The sequence below is a fragment of the Lissotriton helveticus genome, chromosome 6 (assembly GCF_964261635.1).
Source record: "Lissotriton helveticus chromosome 6, aLisHel1.1, whole genome shotgun sequence".
Lineage (NCBI taxonomy): Eukaryota > Metazoa > Chordata > Amphibia > Caudata > Salamandridae > Lissotriton > Lissotriton helveticus.
Genome location: NC_136067.1, coordinates 1,256,954,018 through 1,256,969,026, shown reverse-complemented (window position 1 = coordinate 1,256,969,026; position 15,009 = coordinate 1,256,954,018). Strand labels below are relative to the sequence as shown.

The window sequence follows — 15,009 nt, the reverse complement described above, 5'->3', positions numbered from 1 at the left end:
CGAAATGGCCTACTTTTACCCCTAGTTACATACTGAGATCACAGTAGGTGCAAGCCTGGTGGGGCTAGGGGCAATTCTTGTTCAACACAATGGCCATCTGAATGCCCAGAGGCCCAGTGTGGCCTATTCCAGTAGAAGCTTGTCTGAAACAGAATGTGCCTGTTCTCAGCTAGAAAAGGAGATTACAGCTGTAGTGTGGGCCTGCAAAAATTTTCATTTGTTTCGGTATGGAAAATATTTCACTGTCATTACGGACCACCAGGCGTTACTCACTAACTTTGGAAGCCCGAAAGCTAAGATGCCCCCTCGCATCGAGAGGTGTGGCGTTGTGACTGCAAGAATAAGACTATGCAGTTGTACACAAGCTAGAGAAGATCAATACCCTGCAGATTACCTTTCACAAGTGCTGCTATAATGCCACAGTTCATCATCCAAAGTGGCTTAAGAATATCTCAACTTCATTGGAAGGTCCAGCACGCCATTCTCAAATCTGATAATGGCATGCCTTTCAATAGCAAAGAATTCAAGGAGTTTCTTGTTCAACTCAATGTCAAGCATCAAAAGAGTACACCTCTCTAGCCCCAAGCCAATGGTATTGTTGAGCGATTTCTGGGTACCCTCAAGAGGGTAATTCAACGAGAATCGATAGAAGGAATCACTCTAAACCAGGCCATGTGTCAAGTCCTTCGTGCCTATCGATCAACTCCTCATTCCACAACTAGTGAGAGTCTTGCCACCTTGCTATTTGGCAGAGCCATCGGAACTAAACCACCACAATGGACATCGGACCGATCGATAATTGACGATAAGGTTCTTGTCACAAACACTTCTTGAAAGTGCAAAATGAAAACATATGCTGATCAACGCCGATGTTCCCATAAAACAGTCTTTGATAAGAGGGACTGGGTACTGGTCAAACAGAAGCAGAAAACAGACACTTTGTTTGATGTCGACCCTTTGAGGGTTGTAACGTGCAAAGGACACATGGTGATTGCGCATCGTCCCGGAAAGTCCATCACACGGTACTCGTTACACTTTCAACAAATACCTTGTTGTTCGTCAGCTCCTGAGATCACGAGTAAAGCGACCCCGTCTGAATGTCCAGATCAAGCATTTGAGCCTATGTCATCGATGCATAATCAAGGTCCACCTGAACTACCTCATACCACCCGATTTGGCAGACCAGTGCGAGCGAAATTTTATGTTAATGCTGTCTGTACTTGTTATTTAACAAAGGGGCAGGTGTAGTGTCTTAATATTATGCGTGCTAGGATCCTTGCAGTTCTGGGTGGACTCTAAACAGTAATTATGTAACTGCTGAGGGTGTTAAGGTTTGGTTACAAAAGTTATGATGCAATGCAAGTAGTGTGTGGTTGTTTGCTGAGGAATAAAGACGTGTTAAAGAGCTCCGTGTGTGGAGTGTTCATTTGCATGCTCCTGGGCTGGGAAACATGCTACAGTTTTAGGTTGAACCTGAGCAGCGCTGCTCTGCAAGGTATGCTGTATTAGAGTATGGACTTGAAGCTCCGCCCACTCTCCACCCATAATTTTCATTGGCTTGTGTCATTGTCCTTTGTAAATGCTGGTTTCTGATTCGTTAATAGGCTTTTTAGTCCCTCCTTAGTACCGCCTTGTCTTCATTTGTAGCCTCCTATGAGGACTGGCCCTTTTACTTCTGTTGTTACACTGTATGTCTTATTTAGTCTGTAAGCACTATTTTCTTTAATGAGTTTCTCCTACTGTAGGCACCACATGCTTTCCTGCAACATTCAGCATGTCATGTGTGCTTTCACTTTCCACAGAGCCCGGGACAATGGGAGGCCCTTCTTTGAAGTTAAATAAGTCTCACATTTCCAAGAGTTTCAGCTATTGGCATTGTAAATGACAAAGCCTTTTATATATGAATAAATTATCAAAACAGATAAATAAAAGACATTGTCATTTGAAATGCTAATAGCTTAAACTCTAGCAAATGCGAAACGTATTGCATTACATTCGGGGAGAGGAGTGGGCCTAATGGCTAGGTCGGTCGACCTCAAATCTGGTGAGCTGGGTTTGAGTCTCGGCAATGACGCAAAACATCCTGTGATTCTGGGCAAATCACTTAGGGGCATATTATCAAGGGACATTACGCCACTTTTTCGGCACACAGCATCGAAAAAGCAGTGATTTTTTTATTGCACAATCATCAAGGAGGCGCTAACATGCATTAGTGCATGTTAGCTGCCGTTTCTGTGACGCTTCGAATCTTAGCGATATACATCACTAATTAGATGCAAAGTAGGCGTTCCTGCCAAGAAACAACATGAAAGATGTTGCTAACACGACATCGCAGTAGTTACAATGTGGCCAAGAACCGCGAAGCGATTAAAAAGGCCTCGCGAACCACGGTTATCACTGGATTCTTACACTTGCTTGAAAGTTGACTTAGCCATGTTTTGTATGGGAGGTGGATCATCTGGTTACGTCCACACTCCCCTATTATCAAGCTTTTCATTAGCGTGTGAAATCATCGCTGGATTTCACACGCTAATGAGGATTATCGCCATCTATCGCTGGTTTGTACATCGCCTGTTAGCAGAGAGTTGTTAATACGCCTCTAACACAGCGATATAAACCAGCGATAATCAAAGTTGTGCTAAGCGCGATTGGCGATATTTACCGCTACCCGTTGATAATATGCACCCCAATCTCCCCGTGCCTAACAGAAATGAATGTATCATCATGTAATGCAATTGGTGCTATATAAAGCACTCTGATACCCGATGCGGGTCAAGTTCGCACAACATAAAACTCTATAAAAATATATTGTAATTGTAATTGCATTTATATAGCGCTTACTACCCCTGACGAGGCGTCGAAGCGCTTTTTCGGCAGGTAGCACGCTACTCCGGGACCCATAGAGGATTAGTGTTGAAATAGTGTAGTGAAACATTCAAGTACATTTTAAGTGGTGGATAGGTTAGTCAGTTATTTGGATTTGGAATGATAGCAGAAGGATAGAGGGGGACAAAGGTTTGTATTTATTTATCGCTTGTTGACACACGCTATTCAGGAAGCCTATAAAGGATTAGTGGTGAATTAATATGGTGAAATATGAGGTAATTTCAGTGGTGTATATTAGTCTGTTACTTGGAGTGAGAAGGATAGCGGAGGGATAAAAGGGGAAGAAAGATTTGCATTCATATAGCACTTGTTACTCCTGATGGGTGTTGAAGCGCTTTTCTGGCGAGTAGCACGCCACTCCGGAACACATAAAGGATTAGTGTTGAAAGTTAGTATAGTATAAATATGAAGTAATTTGAGAAGTAGATATGTTATTCAGTTATTTGGGCAGTATATTAGTATAGTTGAATATGGAATTTGAGAAGTGAACATGTTAGTCTGTTAAGGATAGTGGAGGGATAAAGAGTGAAGGAATTATTTAAAAAAGAATTTTTTTTAGGTCTTAGCAGTAGGAAGAGGCTTTTGGATGAGTAAAAAGGAGTTTTGGAGGGGAGGAGTCAGAGGGGAGAGATTAGAAAGGTTTGTTTTAGGGGATCGGTGTAGTAAAGGGTGTCAGATGATGCAAGGAGGGGTAGAGCAGGAGAGAGTCTAGAAAGGGTTATTTTGGCGATCATAGTAGTGGTATGGGGTTTGGGATAAATGAGAGAGTGGATGTAGAGGCTATATTGATAGATGTATAGGATGAGAGATAGGGTAGTGCATTGGAAGGAGTAGTAGAAAGAAGTTTGAGATGAGTCAGAAGGTTGGGCTAGAAGATATATTGAGCGAAGTATAGGCTGAGAAATAGGCTAGTTCATTTGAAATGCTAAATTAGAAGAAAGTGATAAATATATAGATCCATAAGTACATTGAAAGTATATAGATACATAAAGGAAGTAAGTATATTTAGATTAAAGATATTGATAGATGCACAGGATGAGAAATAGGGTAGTGCATTGGATATGCTTTTTCAGGAGAAAAGTAACAGACACACAGATCCAAGACCATGGAAGGTACATAGATGCACAATGGAAGTATGTACATGTAGACCAAAGATGTTTTTTATTTATTGATTAATATTATTTTTGTTTCTCTTTTCTCGTCACAACATAATTATTTTACATGTTTTATAAAGTAATACTTAAAGATAGGTACATATCTATAGTGAAAACAAATGCTTATATACAGAGGGATATGCTGTAAATTTCTGTTTCCGTATGGTGATTATGTGGGGAAGAGCTAAATCTTGAGTAGTTTTCTGAACATAAGGTGGTTGTCGGTGGATCTTATGTTGGGGGACCAGTCTTTTTTTCGCTGGTTATAAAAACTCATACAGCACCATGGAACATAGGACATGCCTTTAATTTTTGCAAATACAAAAATAGAATTAAACAAAAAACGCAGTCTTGCGAGTGCTTTCTTAGGTCTCACCTAAGACAGCGCAGGCGCTGTCTCTTCGAGACATTTAGTAAGTGGCTTTTAAAAGTGCCACCAGAGGCTTTTGCTGGCCTCCAGCCTGCGTTCACAAGCTCGATCATGTGCACAGCTGCCATCTGTGTTTTTATTGCTGTAATCAGGCTCCTCTGCTTGCACTACCCCCCCTCCCTTTTCCCCCTCCCTCCTGGTCAGCTTAATTTGTGTCTTCTACCTGTGAATCATGCTCCTCTGCTCGCACTCCCCCTCCCTTCTCCCTCTCCTCTTCGTCAGTTTGATTTGTGTCTTCTATCACTGTGAATGCTCCAGCTTCCACCAGGCACACACTGTCTTCTAGCTGTAAATCATGCTCCTCTGCTCGCACTCCCCCTCCCTTCTCCCCCTCATCTTCCTCAGTTTCATTTGTGTCTTCTATCACTGTGAATGCTCCTGCTTCCACCAGGCACGCACTCCATCAGTCATCAATGCACGTTTTCACCAGGCACCCACACCACCAGTCTTCAGTGCACGCTTCCACGAGGCACACACATCACCAGCCGTCAGTGCACGCTTCCACCAGGCACACACACCACCAGCCGTCAGTGCATGCCTCCACCAGGCACACACACCACCAGCCGTCAGTGCACGCTTCCACCAGGTACACACACCACCAGCCGTCAGTGCACGCTTCCACCAGGCACACAGAGCACCAGCTGTCAGAGCACACTTTCATCAGGCACACACACTACCAGCCGTTACACACTACCAGCCGTTGGTGCACGCTTCCACCAGGCACACACCACCAGCCGTCAGTGCACGCTTTCATCAGGCACACACACCACCAGCCGTCGGTGCACGCTTTCACCAGGCACACGCACCCCCAGCCGTCAGTGCACACTTTCACCAGGCACACACACCACCAGCCATCAGTGCACGCTTCCACTAGGCACACACACCACCAGCCGTCAGTGCATGCTTTAACCGGGCACACACATCACCAGGCGTCAGTGCACGCTTCCACCAGGCACACACACCACCAGCCGTCAGTGCACCCTTTTACTGGGCACACACACACCACCAGCCGTCAGTGCATGCTTTCACCGGGCACACACACCACCAGCCGTCAGTGCACGCTTCCACCAGGCACACACACCACCAGCCGTCAGTGCACGCTTCCACCAGCCGTCAGTGCACACTTTCGCCAGGCACACACACTACTAGCCATCACACACTACCAGCCGTCGGTGCATGCTACCATCAGGCACACTCCACCAACCGTCAGTGCACGCTTTCACCAGGGACACACACCACCAGCTGTCGGTGCACGCTTTCACCGGGCACACACACCACCAGCCATCAGTGCACACTTTCACCAGGCACACACACCACCAGCCGTCAGTGCACACTTTCACCAGGCACACACACTACCAGAAGTCACACACTACCAGCCGTCGGTGCATTCTTCCACCAGGCATACACCACCAGCCGTCAGTGTACGCTGCCACCAGGCACACACACCACTAGCCGCCAGTGCACGCCTCCACCAGGCACACACACCCCCAGCCGTCAGTGCACGCTTCCACTGGGCACACACACCACCAGCCGTCAGTGCACGCCTTCACTGGGCACACACACCACCAGCCGTCAGTGCACGCTTTCACCAGGCACACACACCACCAGCCGTCAGTGCACGTTTTCACTAGGCACACACACCACCAGCCGTCAGTGCAGCAGGCAGGCTCTTCTCAGAGTTTCTTATTAAATATGTGTTTGATGCCTAGGAGGGAGTGGGTCGAGTTTCCTTAAACCATGCTGAGTATGCAGGTGCAGTGCATGAACTCTGTCTGAGTGAGTCATGCTGCCTGGGGCTCACTCACTCCACACTTGTAAATTGTGCCTGCACCAGGCTTTTTCTCATTTGGAAAGTTTGGGGCATGCGCACAGCTAGGCAGCCCCCACACCCCCAGGAATGACTGCTTCCTACAACCAGAATGGAAAAAACATTCAGAGCAATGAAAACAAGTTCATTTGATGCAAAGAACTGTTAACAAAAACCATGTCCAGCTATTGTAGCTCTGGCAACTTCAACAAAACAGCAACAAAAAACAAACAAGCAGGTCTTGTTTTTTGGACCCTATAAGTATTTGGTTATGCAGCAGAATATCATTGGTGCAACAACACCAACTGTTGCTTGGCTAAACACTTATAAGGTCCCAAATGTGAGACCTATTGGCTATGCCAATGCTTGTTGTATTTGCTTTGCCAATGCTTGCTTAGGCTCGTCATGTCCTGTAAGGACATGTCCTTGCACAGATTCGTGACCTTCAAATACGTTTTGATGCTTCCCTTCGTAGCAGTTTAAAACATCCAGGAACCTGGCCTTTCTTGAACTACCCAAAAAGACAACAAAATTATATCCCGTGAACTTTGTACGCACCTTCCTCAGTTACTTTCCCTAAATGTTTTAATAGGAGGGTTGCTGTTGTTATAACACCCGCAGCAAGTATGTCATCCCGCTCTCAAAACTGCTCAACTGTTAGTGTTGTTGCGTAAAAAACTCTCCAACCTACGCTGCCACTTTAGCACTTGGAGATCGAAGAGGCAAACAAGTTCAAAGTCAAACTATTGAAATAGACGAAAAAAGTGGGCGTTCTCGGACGCTCGGCGTACAGGCAGCGGAGGCGGGGCCAGATCAAATGGAAGCAAATAAAACTGCAGGATGGTAGAACACCTCGCGAGGTCGATCAATGAAGCAGCCATCTTGTAGAGATACACATATTTGTTTCGTAATGTAGTGGTGGGTGACAGAAAAAAACATTTGCAACACGGGGATTAATGGATTACTTTTTTAGACACATGTTTTCCACTTGTTATTTAACTAAACATTTGATTTTAAAGTAATCTCAAATATATAATCTTGTTTTGGTATTTAGCCGTTGTGGAAACATAATACAAAATAAACTTAACTCATTTGTGCATAGTTTATTCTATTATGAAAGGTATGGTTTCTGGTTCACTTCAATCAGGAGTGTGTCTATTCCACGATGGCCGCCATTTTCATTATGTATTAATTGAACAGACCAATCTGACACTAGGTAAGGACTGTCAGGGACGCCGTATCCCCGTGGAGGAAGCAGCAGTCGAGGTCCTATACGCACCGTTTCCTCCATACAGGATAACTCGGAGTTGCATCATGCTTGGTCTCTGTGGCACCAGGTGAGGAGGAACAGTCACTATAAAGCAGGTCCTTGCAGGGACTGTACAGGACCGGTCTGCAGAGTTTTTTGGTAAAAGCAAGGATTTGCAGGCATTATGTATTGTACTGCACGTTGCAAGCACACATGCCAACTCTCGCACTGAGGTGAACTTAGATGTCTCAAAGTAATGTTCTCAACCGTGTCGTAGTGTGTTGTTTAACCGGTAGTCTAGATATTTTTTTCCAAAATGTTTACTAGTCGTAGCGTTACCTTAGTCTACGTGACGTAAAACGTACCCTTGTGCACCTGAACGTTGACGTTTAGCGGTGTTTATCATGTTAATGGGTTGACTTAAGTAACTAGTTACACTTGAGAAGAGCGCTGTTATGCTGTGCTGCCGCTTATTGTCGTTTTACAAATGCTTATTAGGAATACCAACAAGAACAATAAGCGTGTGCTATTAAAAAACAAACAACCAAAACAAATTACAACATACTGCCAACTAAGCGAGATAGGCAAAAGCTTTCAATGAAAAAAAATACATTTAAAAACATACACTAATCTATAATTTTAATAGAACAATACAGTGTTTACAAACATGTTTACTTGCAGGAAAATGAGTCAAATTGACGTTAAGAAAAGGTAGTATTTAATTTAAACAACTGTAACTTGAATAGCTGAAACACATAAGCAGACTAAAAAAGCAAGTATAAAGAATGGAAACAAATATTCATTGGCAAAGAAAATTATTTGCCTCGTAGTCCTTGCACTGAAGCGCAGATGTGCTAATTTGATCAAAGTTCATGGGGCAGATTTACAAGCCCCTTGCGCCACTTTTTCGTCACTTTTAAGATGCGAAAAGTGACGCAAAAGTGGCGCAAGGGGCTTGTAAATCTGCCCCCAGGTACCTAGTGCAGGCGAGGCAGTGGTTGTAGAGTGCTACTCCTGTAGCTCGAGAAGCAGATTATGGGGTTAAACAGACCAATTGATGAATAAAGATGACCTAAGACCCTGTATTTAGTCAGTCACTAACGATTCTTTATTCAGCCAGTCAGGGTCATAAAAGCACGCAAGTAAAAAACGTCGTACCAGAGACGCTTATAAATATAAAAGCTTAGAAAAAGACCATAGATACATATTAGTTGCAGTTAACATGAATAAAATATCTAAGACTATTTACACAAACGGGTAAAAGTAAAACTCACTGTTGAAAAGAGTACTGGAGACAGTTCGGAATATAACATTCAACAGATAAAGTGCAAGTTTGACAGGGCATTTGCTTGATCAGGAAGCAACTGGTTCAAACCATACAGTATACCATCATATAATAAGCACATATAATGCCCAAGGAACGCTAGTCTGATTCAGGCTTACTGGACCATGAGCATCTTCTTCCTGAGTCTTAAAGCTCCTGAAAAGAAACTTGCGACCCTGAAACAAACCATAGGGGAGTAAAGCATTTGTAAATACAATAGTGCAGGACTTGAACAAATTGGCCAGATCTAAGGAGTGGAAGGATATTTCTTTCCGCAAGAGGTCCTACAATTTGCAAAAGAATGTAAAATGCAGAGTGTCCTGATCAGAGAAGTTGTCACATGGACATGGCTGTGAGGCACCTGGCTTCGGGAAGCCTTTAGGAGAGGCTAATAACCAGTGTTCGAGATTAAATCTAAATCTGGTTAGCAGAAAACGATGGTGACCATTGTTAACAAGTGACAAATAGGGCTGCGCCTGTGAGCTCGAAGAAGCGTGATATATTTTCTCACCAAAAGGCTTAGCAAGTTCCCTACCCTCCCTTTCCCTCTGCTGTCTGACCAGAAACAGAAGTTTAATATTCCAATTCGTAAAGGCCTAGGGTTTGTATACGAGTCAGAACAAACTAGCCACCTCGTCTGCTCCAAGATATACCTTAATCAAGGAATACGCAAGGCTCCCTCAAGTACTGTACAGTCCGCTATTACAAGTTGATTTAAAGTGGGTGCTGGCCATGACCGGATTCTCATCCAGCACATTAAAGGTCCTGCAATATGATCAGAGATGTATCCTAGACCAAGATCCTCGTGCAACATGAAGGCAGGAGTTCAGGGGGGACAGCGAGAAGTCTGTGCATACATTTGTTTTTCAACACCTGCAAGTCTTTCACATCCTTGTACCCCCACATAATGCATCCATAGGTGGCCATTAGAATATGTTTATCTCTATACACCTTTAACAGGGTGGGTACAGGCTCTGCCCCTAGTCTTTTTGCAAAGTCCATGATTGTCCATGATTGCCCCCACTGCCCTTGCCAAAACCTTCTTTTTGTGTGCTCTTTGCGCAACCCACAACTCTCTGTCATCAAACAGCACACCCAAGTATGGAAAGGATGAGACTTTTGATAGTTCTACGCCCCTGCAGAAGAACTTACACCGAACAGCCTTCCGGGTACCAATTATTCTAGTATGGAACTTAAAAAAATTTGTTGCGAGTCCATAAAACCTATAAAAGCAATTAGGAGTATTTGAAAATTTACAGCAGTCCTCGCAAACAACACCACGTCGAATGCATATGAACGTGCAAGAATAAGTTTAGAGCTGGCTCTCAGGATGTCTTTACTTTTTGCAGAGAGGACATCCCCTAGCTTGTTGATGTAAAGCGTAAACAGCCAGGGGGACAATAGACCTCCCAAGAGGCTGACAAGCAGCCGTCCTCATTATATCTCGCCGCAGCAGTAACGTTAGTATGGGAGAAATGTAGGAAAGCCACCAAATCTACATCCTTAACCAGCTCCAAGAGAGTACACCACCGCTTGGATCTGTTGACACTGTTGAATGCCGAAGTTGGGTCCATAAAAGCCATATGCAAGGATCCCCTCTTGGCTATTGGGCATTTCCCTACCACCAAGTGTACATTAATGAATTGATCTAAGGTACTTCTGCCCTGCCTGAAACCGTACTTTAAGTCTGAAATGGTCTTAAAATTATTTAACCATGAGGTTAAATCCTCCAGGATCACCTTTCCCATAATTTTTGCCGATGAATCTAAGAGAGAAGTTGGTCGATAACCTGCTGGGTCGTCCTTCAAACCTTTTTTAAAAATAGGTAAAATGTTTGCCTTTGACCAAGAGGAGGGGAAGCCACACAGACAGGCTGTGTTAAACACCTGTGTCAATATCTTGGCCCAGGCCGTGGGGGGGGGGGGGTCAGCTTTGTACAGATCTGAAAGAGCCTCATCCAGACCCAGAACTTTTCCTCCGGCTGTGACCAGGATGGCTTTATGTACATCATCTGTGTCAAAATGCAATTATACAGCAACTGTGCCGAACTCTCCCGATAAGTCGGGCCCTCCCAGATCATCGCCACTGTACATCCCTTTAAAGTAGTGGACACCTCTCTCTGCAGCTATAGTGCAGTCTATTCTAGAGTTTTCTGTTTCTGGAAAAAAGGGACTATTGACCACTTCTCAAAACTTGGTGCGATCTGTCAACACACTTGCCTGACCGAGGGCCTCCCAAGCCCGTTCCCTGATAACCTTCTTCCTCTGCTGGATTGTGAGTTTGTAGGCCCTCCTACAAGACCTGAGCCCAACCTCATCCCTCAGAATTTGCTTAAGGGCTAGCATTAAATTCCTGTGCTCTTTAGAGCAGGAGCCATCAAACCACTTTTTCTCTTCAACTACTTTGGAGCTGAGGTTGGTTGTTTATCTCCTTAGTTAATTTGTTAAAAGCATCTAGAACAGTTCTGTCCTGCGTTCCCATGTCCAGACAGAGAGAAATCTTGTCTGCACACTCTGCATACAGATTATCCCAAAAAGTCTCTGGTATCACCTTCTCCCATTTTACCCTGCACGCATAGTCTTTTGTGCTGATAGCAAAATATAAATTTCCTAGCTAACGTGAAGGAAAGTTTCAATTCTATTAAGGACACAGAGGCTAGGATTATATTTTTCTCTCTTTTTAATTTTGCTCAGCAGCCTTAAACAACAGTAATTCGTCAAAGACTACAACTCCCAAGAGTCTTAACAATCAACAACCATAGAGTCCATCTTATAAATCCAGTATCAAGGAAAGCACTTCCTCTTTCTTTGAGCAAGGCATCCAAGATTCCCGTTTCCACTCAGTACTCTTGTTTCTGTTCTGACCTTATGGAAAAACACAAACCTCCTTGGTGAGATTCATAGACAGTAGTAACATTCAATAGCATATTCGAACTGTGATTACAATCGAGTCAAAGGAAAGCCATTAGCTGTGATCATAAACAAGCCACCACAGAGCCAGACAGCCAGTTCAAAATATACAGCTTTAGACCACCTTGCGAAACATAATTGTCAAAATATGCCAGTAATTTCAAGAAAAATTACTTGGCCCAAAGAAGATCCTGAAACAATTGGGAGGGAAAGCATTGAATGCACATGGGCGGGAAAATCCTCTCCTCCGTGTCTTTAATAGAATTTAAACCTTCCTTCACGTTAGCTAGGACATTTTATATTCTATGTCAGGACCCTGAGGCTCCGATTCTGCTATTTTAAAGCTGGTTTTTCACCATGCCAGTCATGGGTTTAAAGAAAAAGGTCTTAAAGGTTGAGTCTGAAGACCAATCCGCCGCTCTGAGGATATCCTCCAGGCGGCTTACTAATGAAAAAGCCTTGGAGGCCATAGCACCCATCGAAGAGTGTGCTCCAAAGGAGATTGTGTGAATTCCCGCTTCCTGCAGGACCCATCTCATCCATCGAGCAATAGTCGCAGCAGAAATTGGTTAAAAAGACTTCTTGAAGGGAAATTAACAGTTGGGCTACCCCCGGGGGCCGATACTCCTCGGTCATGGACTTGTACGCTCGGAGACAGTGGACCACATGCAATTTTGGGTGATCAGGATAGTGGGCCACCCTAGTGTTGGACTTTGTCAGTCGTGAGATAGTAAATGACACCCCGTCCTGGGTAAGCACGCGTGCCGTAACATCCAGAGCCCACACATCCAATACAAGATATTAGGCATAAAAACATTGTAAGCTTACCTGTCAGTTCTTTACAAGAAATATATTGGTTGTCTTGCCATGAACGTAGCATCCTAAGCACTACCGCAACATCCTAGAACGAGTAATAGTGTGGCCTGGTGGGACAGATAAGTGAGTGCCCCGTATCAAACGGCATACCAATGGGTGCCCCCCCACTGGGACCTCATGAACCTGTGCATGACCTGCAGAGATCGCCGACTGGCAGGCGTTGATAGTGCAATAGGCTAAACACTTACCAGCCAGTTCCGAGAGGAAGTTGACAATATGCACTACGTCAGCTGCCACGGAATCGAGATCCTTTCGCACACACCAGCGAGACCACTTTCGCCATGCTGAACCATATCTCTTGATGGTCAAATCAGCTCAAGCTCCTTTGATGAAGGTAGAAGCCTGCAGGGAAAGGCCCGGGATTTCCAAACGTCTCCTGTAATCTTCCAGCCCATCAGCCAAAGTTTCCCGTCCTGCACCAACTGGTGCAGGTTGCCTTGAGGATCCGTCAAAAGTTGAGGAGTCGGAGTAGACAGATTGGAAAATCTGTAGAAAGTTCCAAAAGAACGAGATACCGTGCTTGCGACCTCCAAAGCGGTCTCACCTTGATCACCTCTGCCTTCTGGTGGCGGACTATGGATGTGAGCCTGGCGATCATCAAAAAGCGACGGAACGTGTAACCCCGGAACTGACTCCAGTCTTGCAATAAGGCTTCCATTGCCTCTGCCAGAGGATCTGGTCGCCAACTGAAAAACCGTGGAAGTTGGTGATTGAGTCTGGAGGCAAAAAGATCCACCTGGCAAGGACCCCACCGTTCCATGATCATCTGGAAAATCAGAGGGTCCAATTTCCATGCACTGTAATCTCTCAGGTGCCTGGATTGCCAGTTCACCTCTTGGTTGAGGCACCCCGGGAGGTACACCGCCATCACCGATAATCTGTGTGCCAGGCTGTAATCCCAAAATTCCTTGGCCAGGTCCGCTGACACCTTGGAATTGGTACCCCCTAGGCGGTTTATGTATCTGACGTCTGAGATGTTGTCCATCTTCAGTAAGATCTCACACAAGACCTTGTTGGTCGCAAGGCTCCTCACTGCAAAGTAGCCCGCGAGGAGCTCCAGGCAATTGATGTGGAGGGATTGCTCGCCCCTGGACCAACGTCCTCCTGTAGTAATATCGCCACACCGTGCACCCCGACCTCGTCAGCTGGCGACGGACTCTACAAACAGATCTGGGGCGGACCCAAAGATGGCCCTTCCGTTCCAGGCCTGCATGTGGTCTAGCCACCATCTAAGTTCCGTCTGGCTACTGTTTACAGAGAGACCTCCTGGGCATAAAGTAAACCCCTCCTGAGATGTAGCGCCTTCAAGTACTGCAAGGCCCTGTAATACAGAGGCCCCAGGAAGATCGCCTGGATTGACTAGGATAGAAGGCCGACCACCCTGCCAAATGTTGAAGGGAGATGGTCTCCTTGGCCAAAGTCCGGCGCAGCTCCCTGCAAATTAGGACCATCTTCCTCTGAGGTAAGTGGAGGGACTGATGCACAGTGGCACCTTGAAGCCTAGGAAGGTCATTTGTAGTGCTGGAGAAAACTCAGACTTCTGAGTATTCACTATTAACCCCAGGTCCTGCACCAACGTCTGTCAAGTGAAGTTGTGAAATTAGCGTAGATCTTTCTTGGTGCTTGAGGAGGATGTCGTCGAAGTATACTATTGGACGTACTCACCGGGCCCGAAGCCATTTCATGGCTGGTCGCAACACCTTGATGGTAGCACCAGGGTGTGCACGTGAGGCCAAATGGTAGGCATGTGAATTAGAAACACTTGTTGTGCCACTCGAACTGAAGAAAACGTCTGTGTGTGGGAAATATGGGAATGGCGAGGTGGGCGTCCTTTAGATCGAGCCTCACCAACCAATCGTTCGGTAGAAGAATATCTCGAAGGAGGCGAATGCTATCCATTTTGAATTGGTGATACACCACCCAATGATTGAAATCCTTCAGATTTATGACTGGACTAAAACTCTTGTCTTTCTTCTCCACTAGGAAAATATTGCTTAGAAATCCGGAAGGATGAAGGGTCGCAGGCACAATTGCACCTTTCTGTAAAAGTTCTGACATCTCTTTGCTCACCACCCGAGCCCCTTCTTCCGAGAGAACCAAGGGACCGGGTCGCGAAAGCTGCCTGGGTGTGCCGTAAAACTTGATGTGCAACCCGTTCACCATCTGAAGCACCCATGCGTCCTTTTTTATGGACTTCCATTTCTGAGGGAACCATCGTAGCCGCCCTCCCACCCCGTTTAGGGAAAAAGGGGTAGCGCTTACCGTTTGTTCCCCCTGGTGCGTTGTTGTCTCCTCAAACTGATCCTTTATTGCCATGTCCTTTGGCTCGACCTCTGGAGGGATAAAATCCAACAAATCTCTTGTGGTCTTGGTA

At 45.3% G+C, this 15,009-nt stretch overlaps 1 protein-coding gene across 2 annotated transcripts in view; it reads left to right on the top strand.

Moving 5' to 3' along the window:
- The window catches only part of SOD2 (superoxide dismutase 2), a 437,494-nt gene that overhangs the window by 195,589 nt on the left and 226,896 nt on the right, over positions 1 to 15,009 (top strand). Inside the window, exon 1 of one of the 2 annotated variants that reach the window (XM_078648973.1) lies at positions 7,457 to 7,614. The exons of the other annotated variant lie outside the window; for it this stretch is intronic. Within the exon in view, the coding sequence (XP_078505099.1) occupies positions 7,592 to 7,614 (23 nt within the window). The 5' untranslated portion in view covers positions 7,457 to 7,591. Of the gene's footprint in view, positions 1 to 7,456; positions 7,615 to 15,009 lie in introns of those variants that run through there. 2 annotated transcript variants of the gene reach the window in all.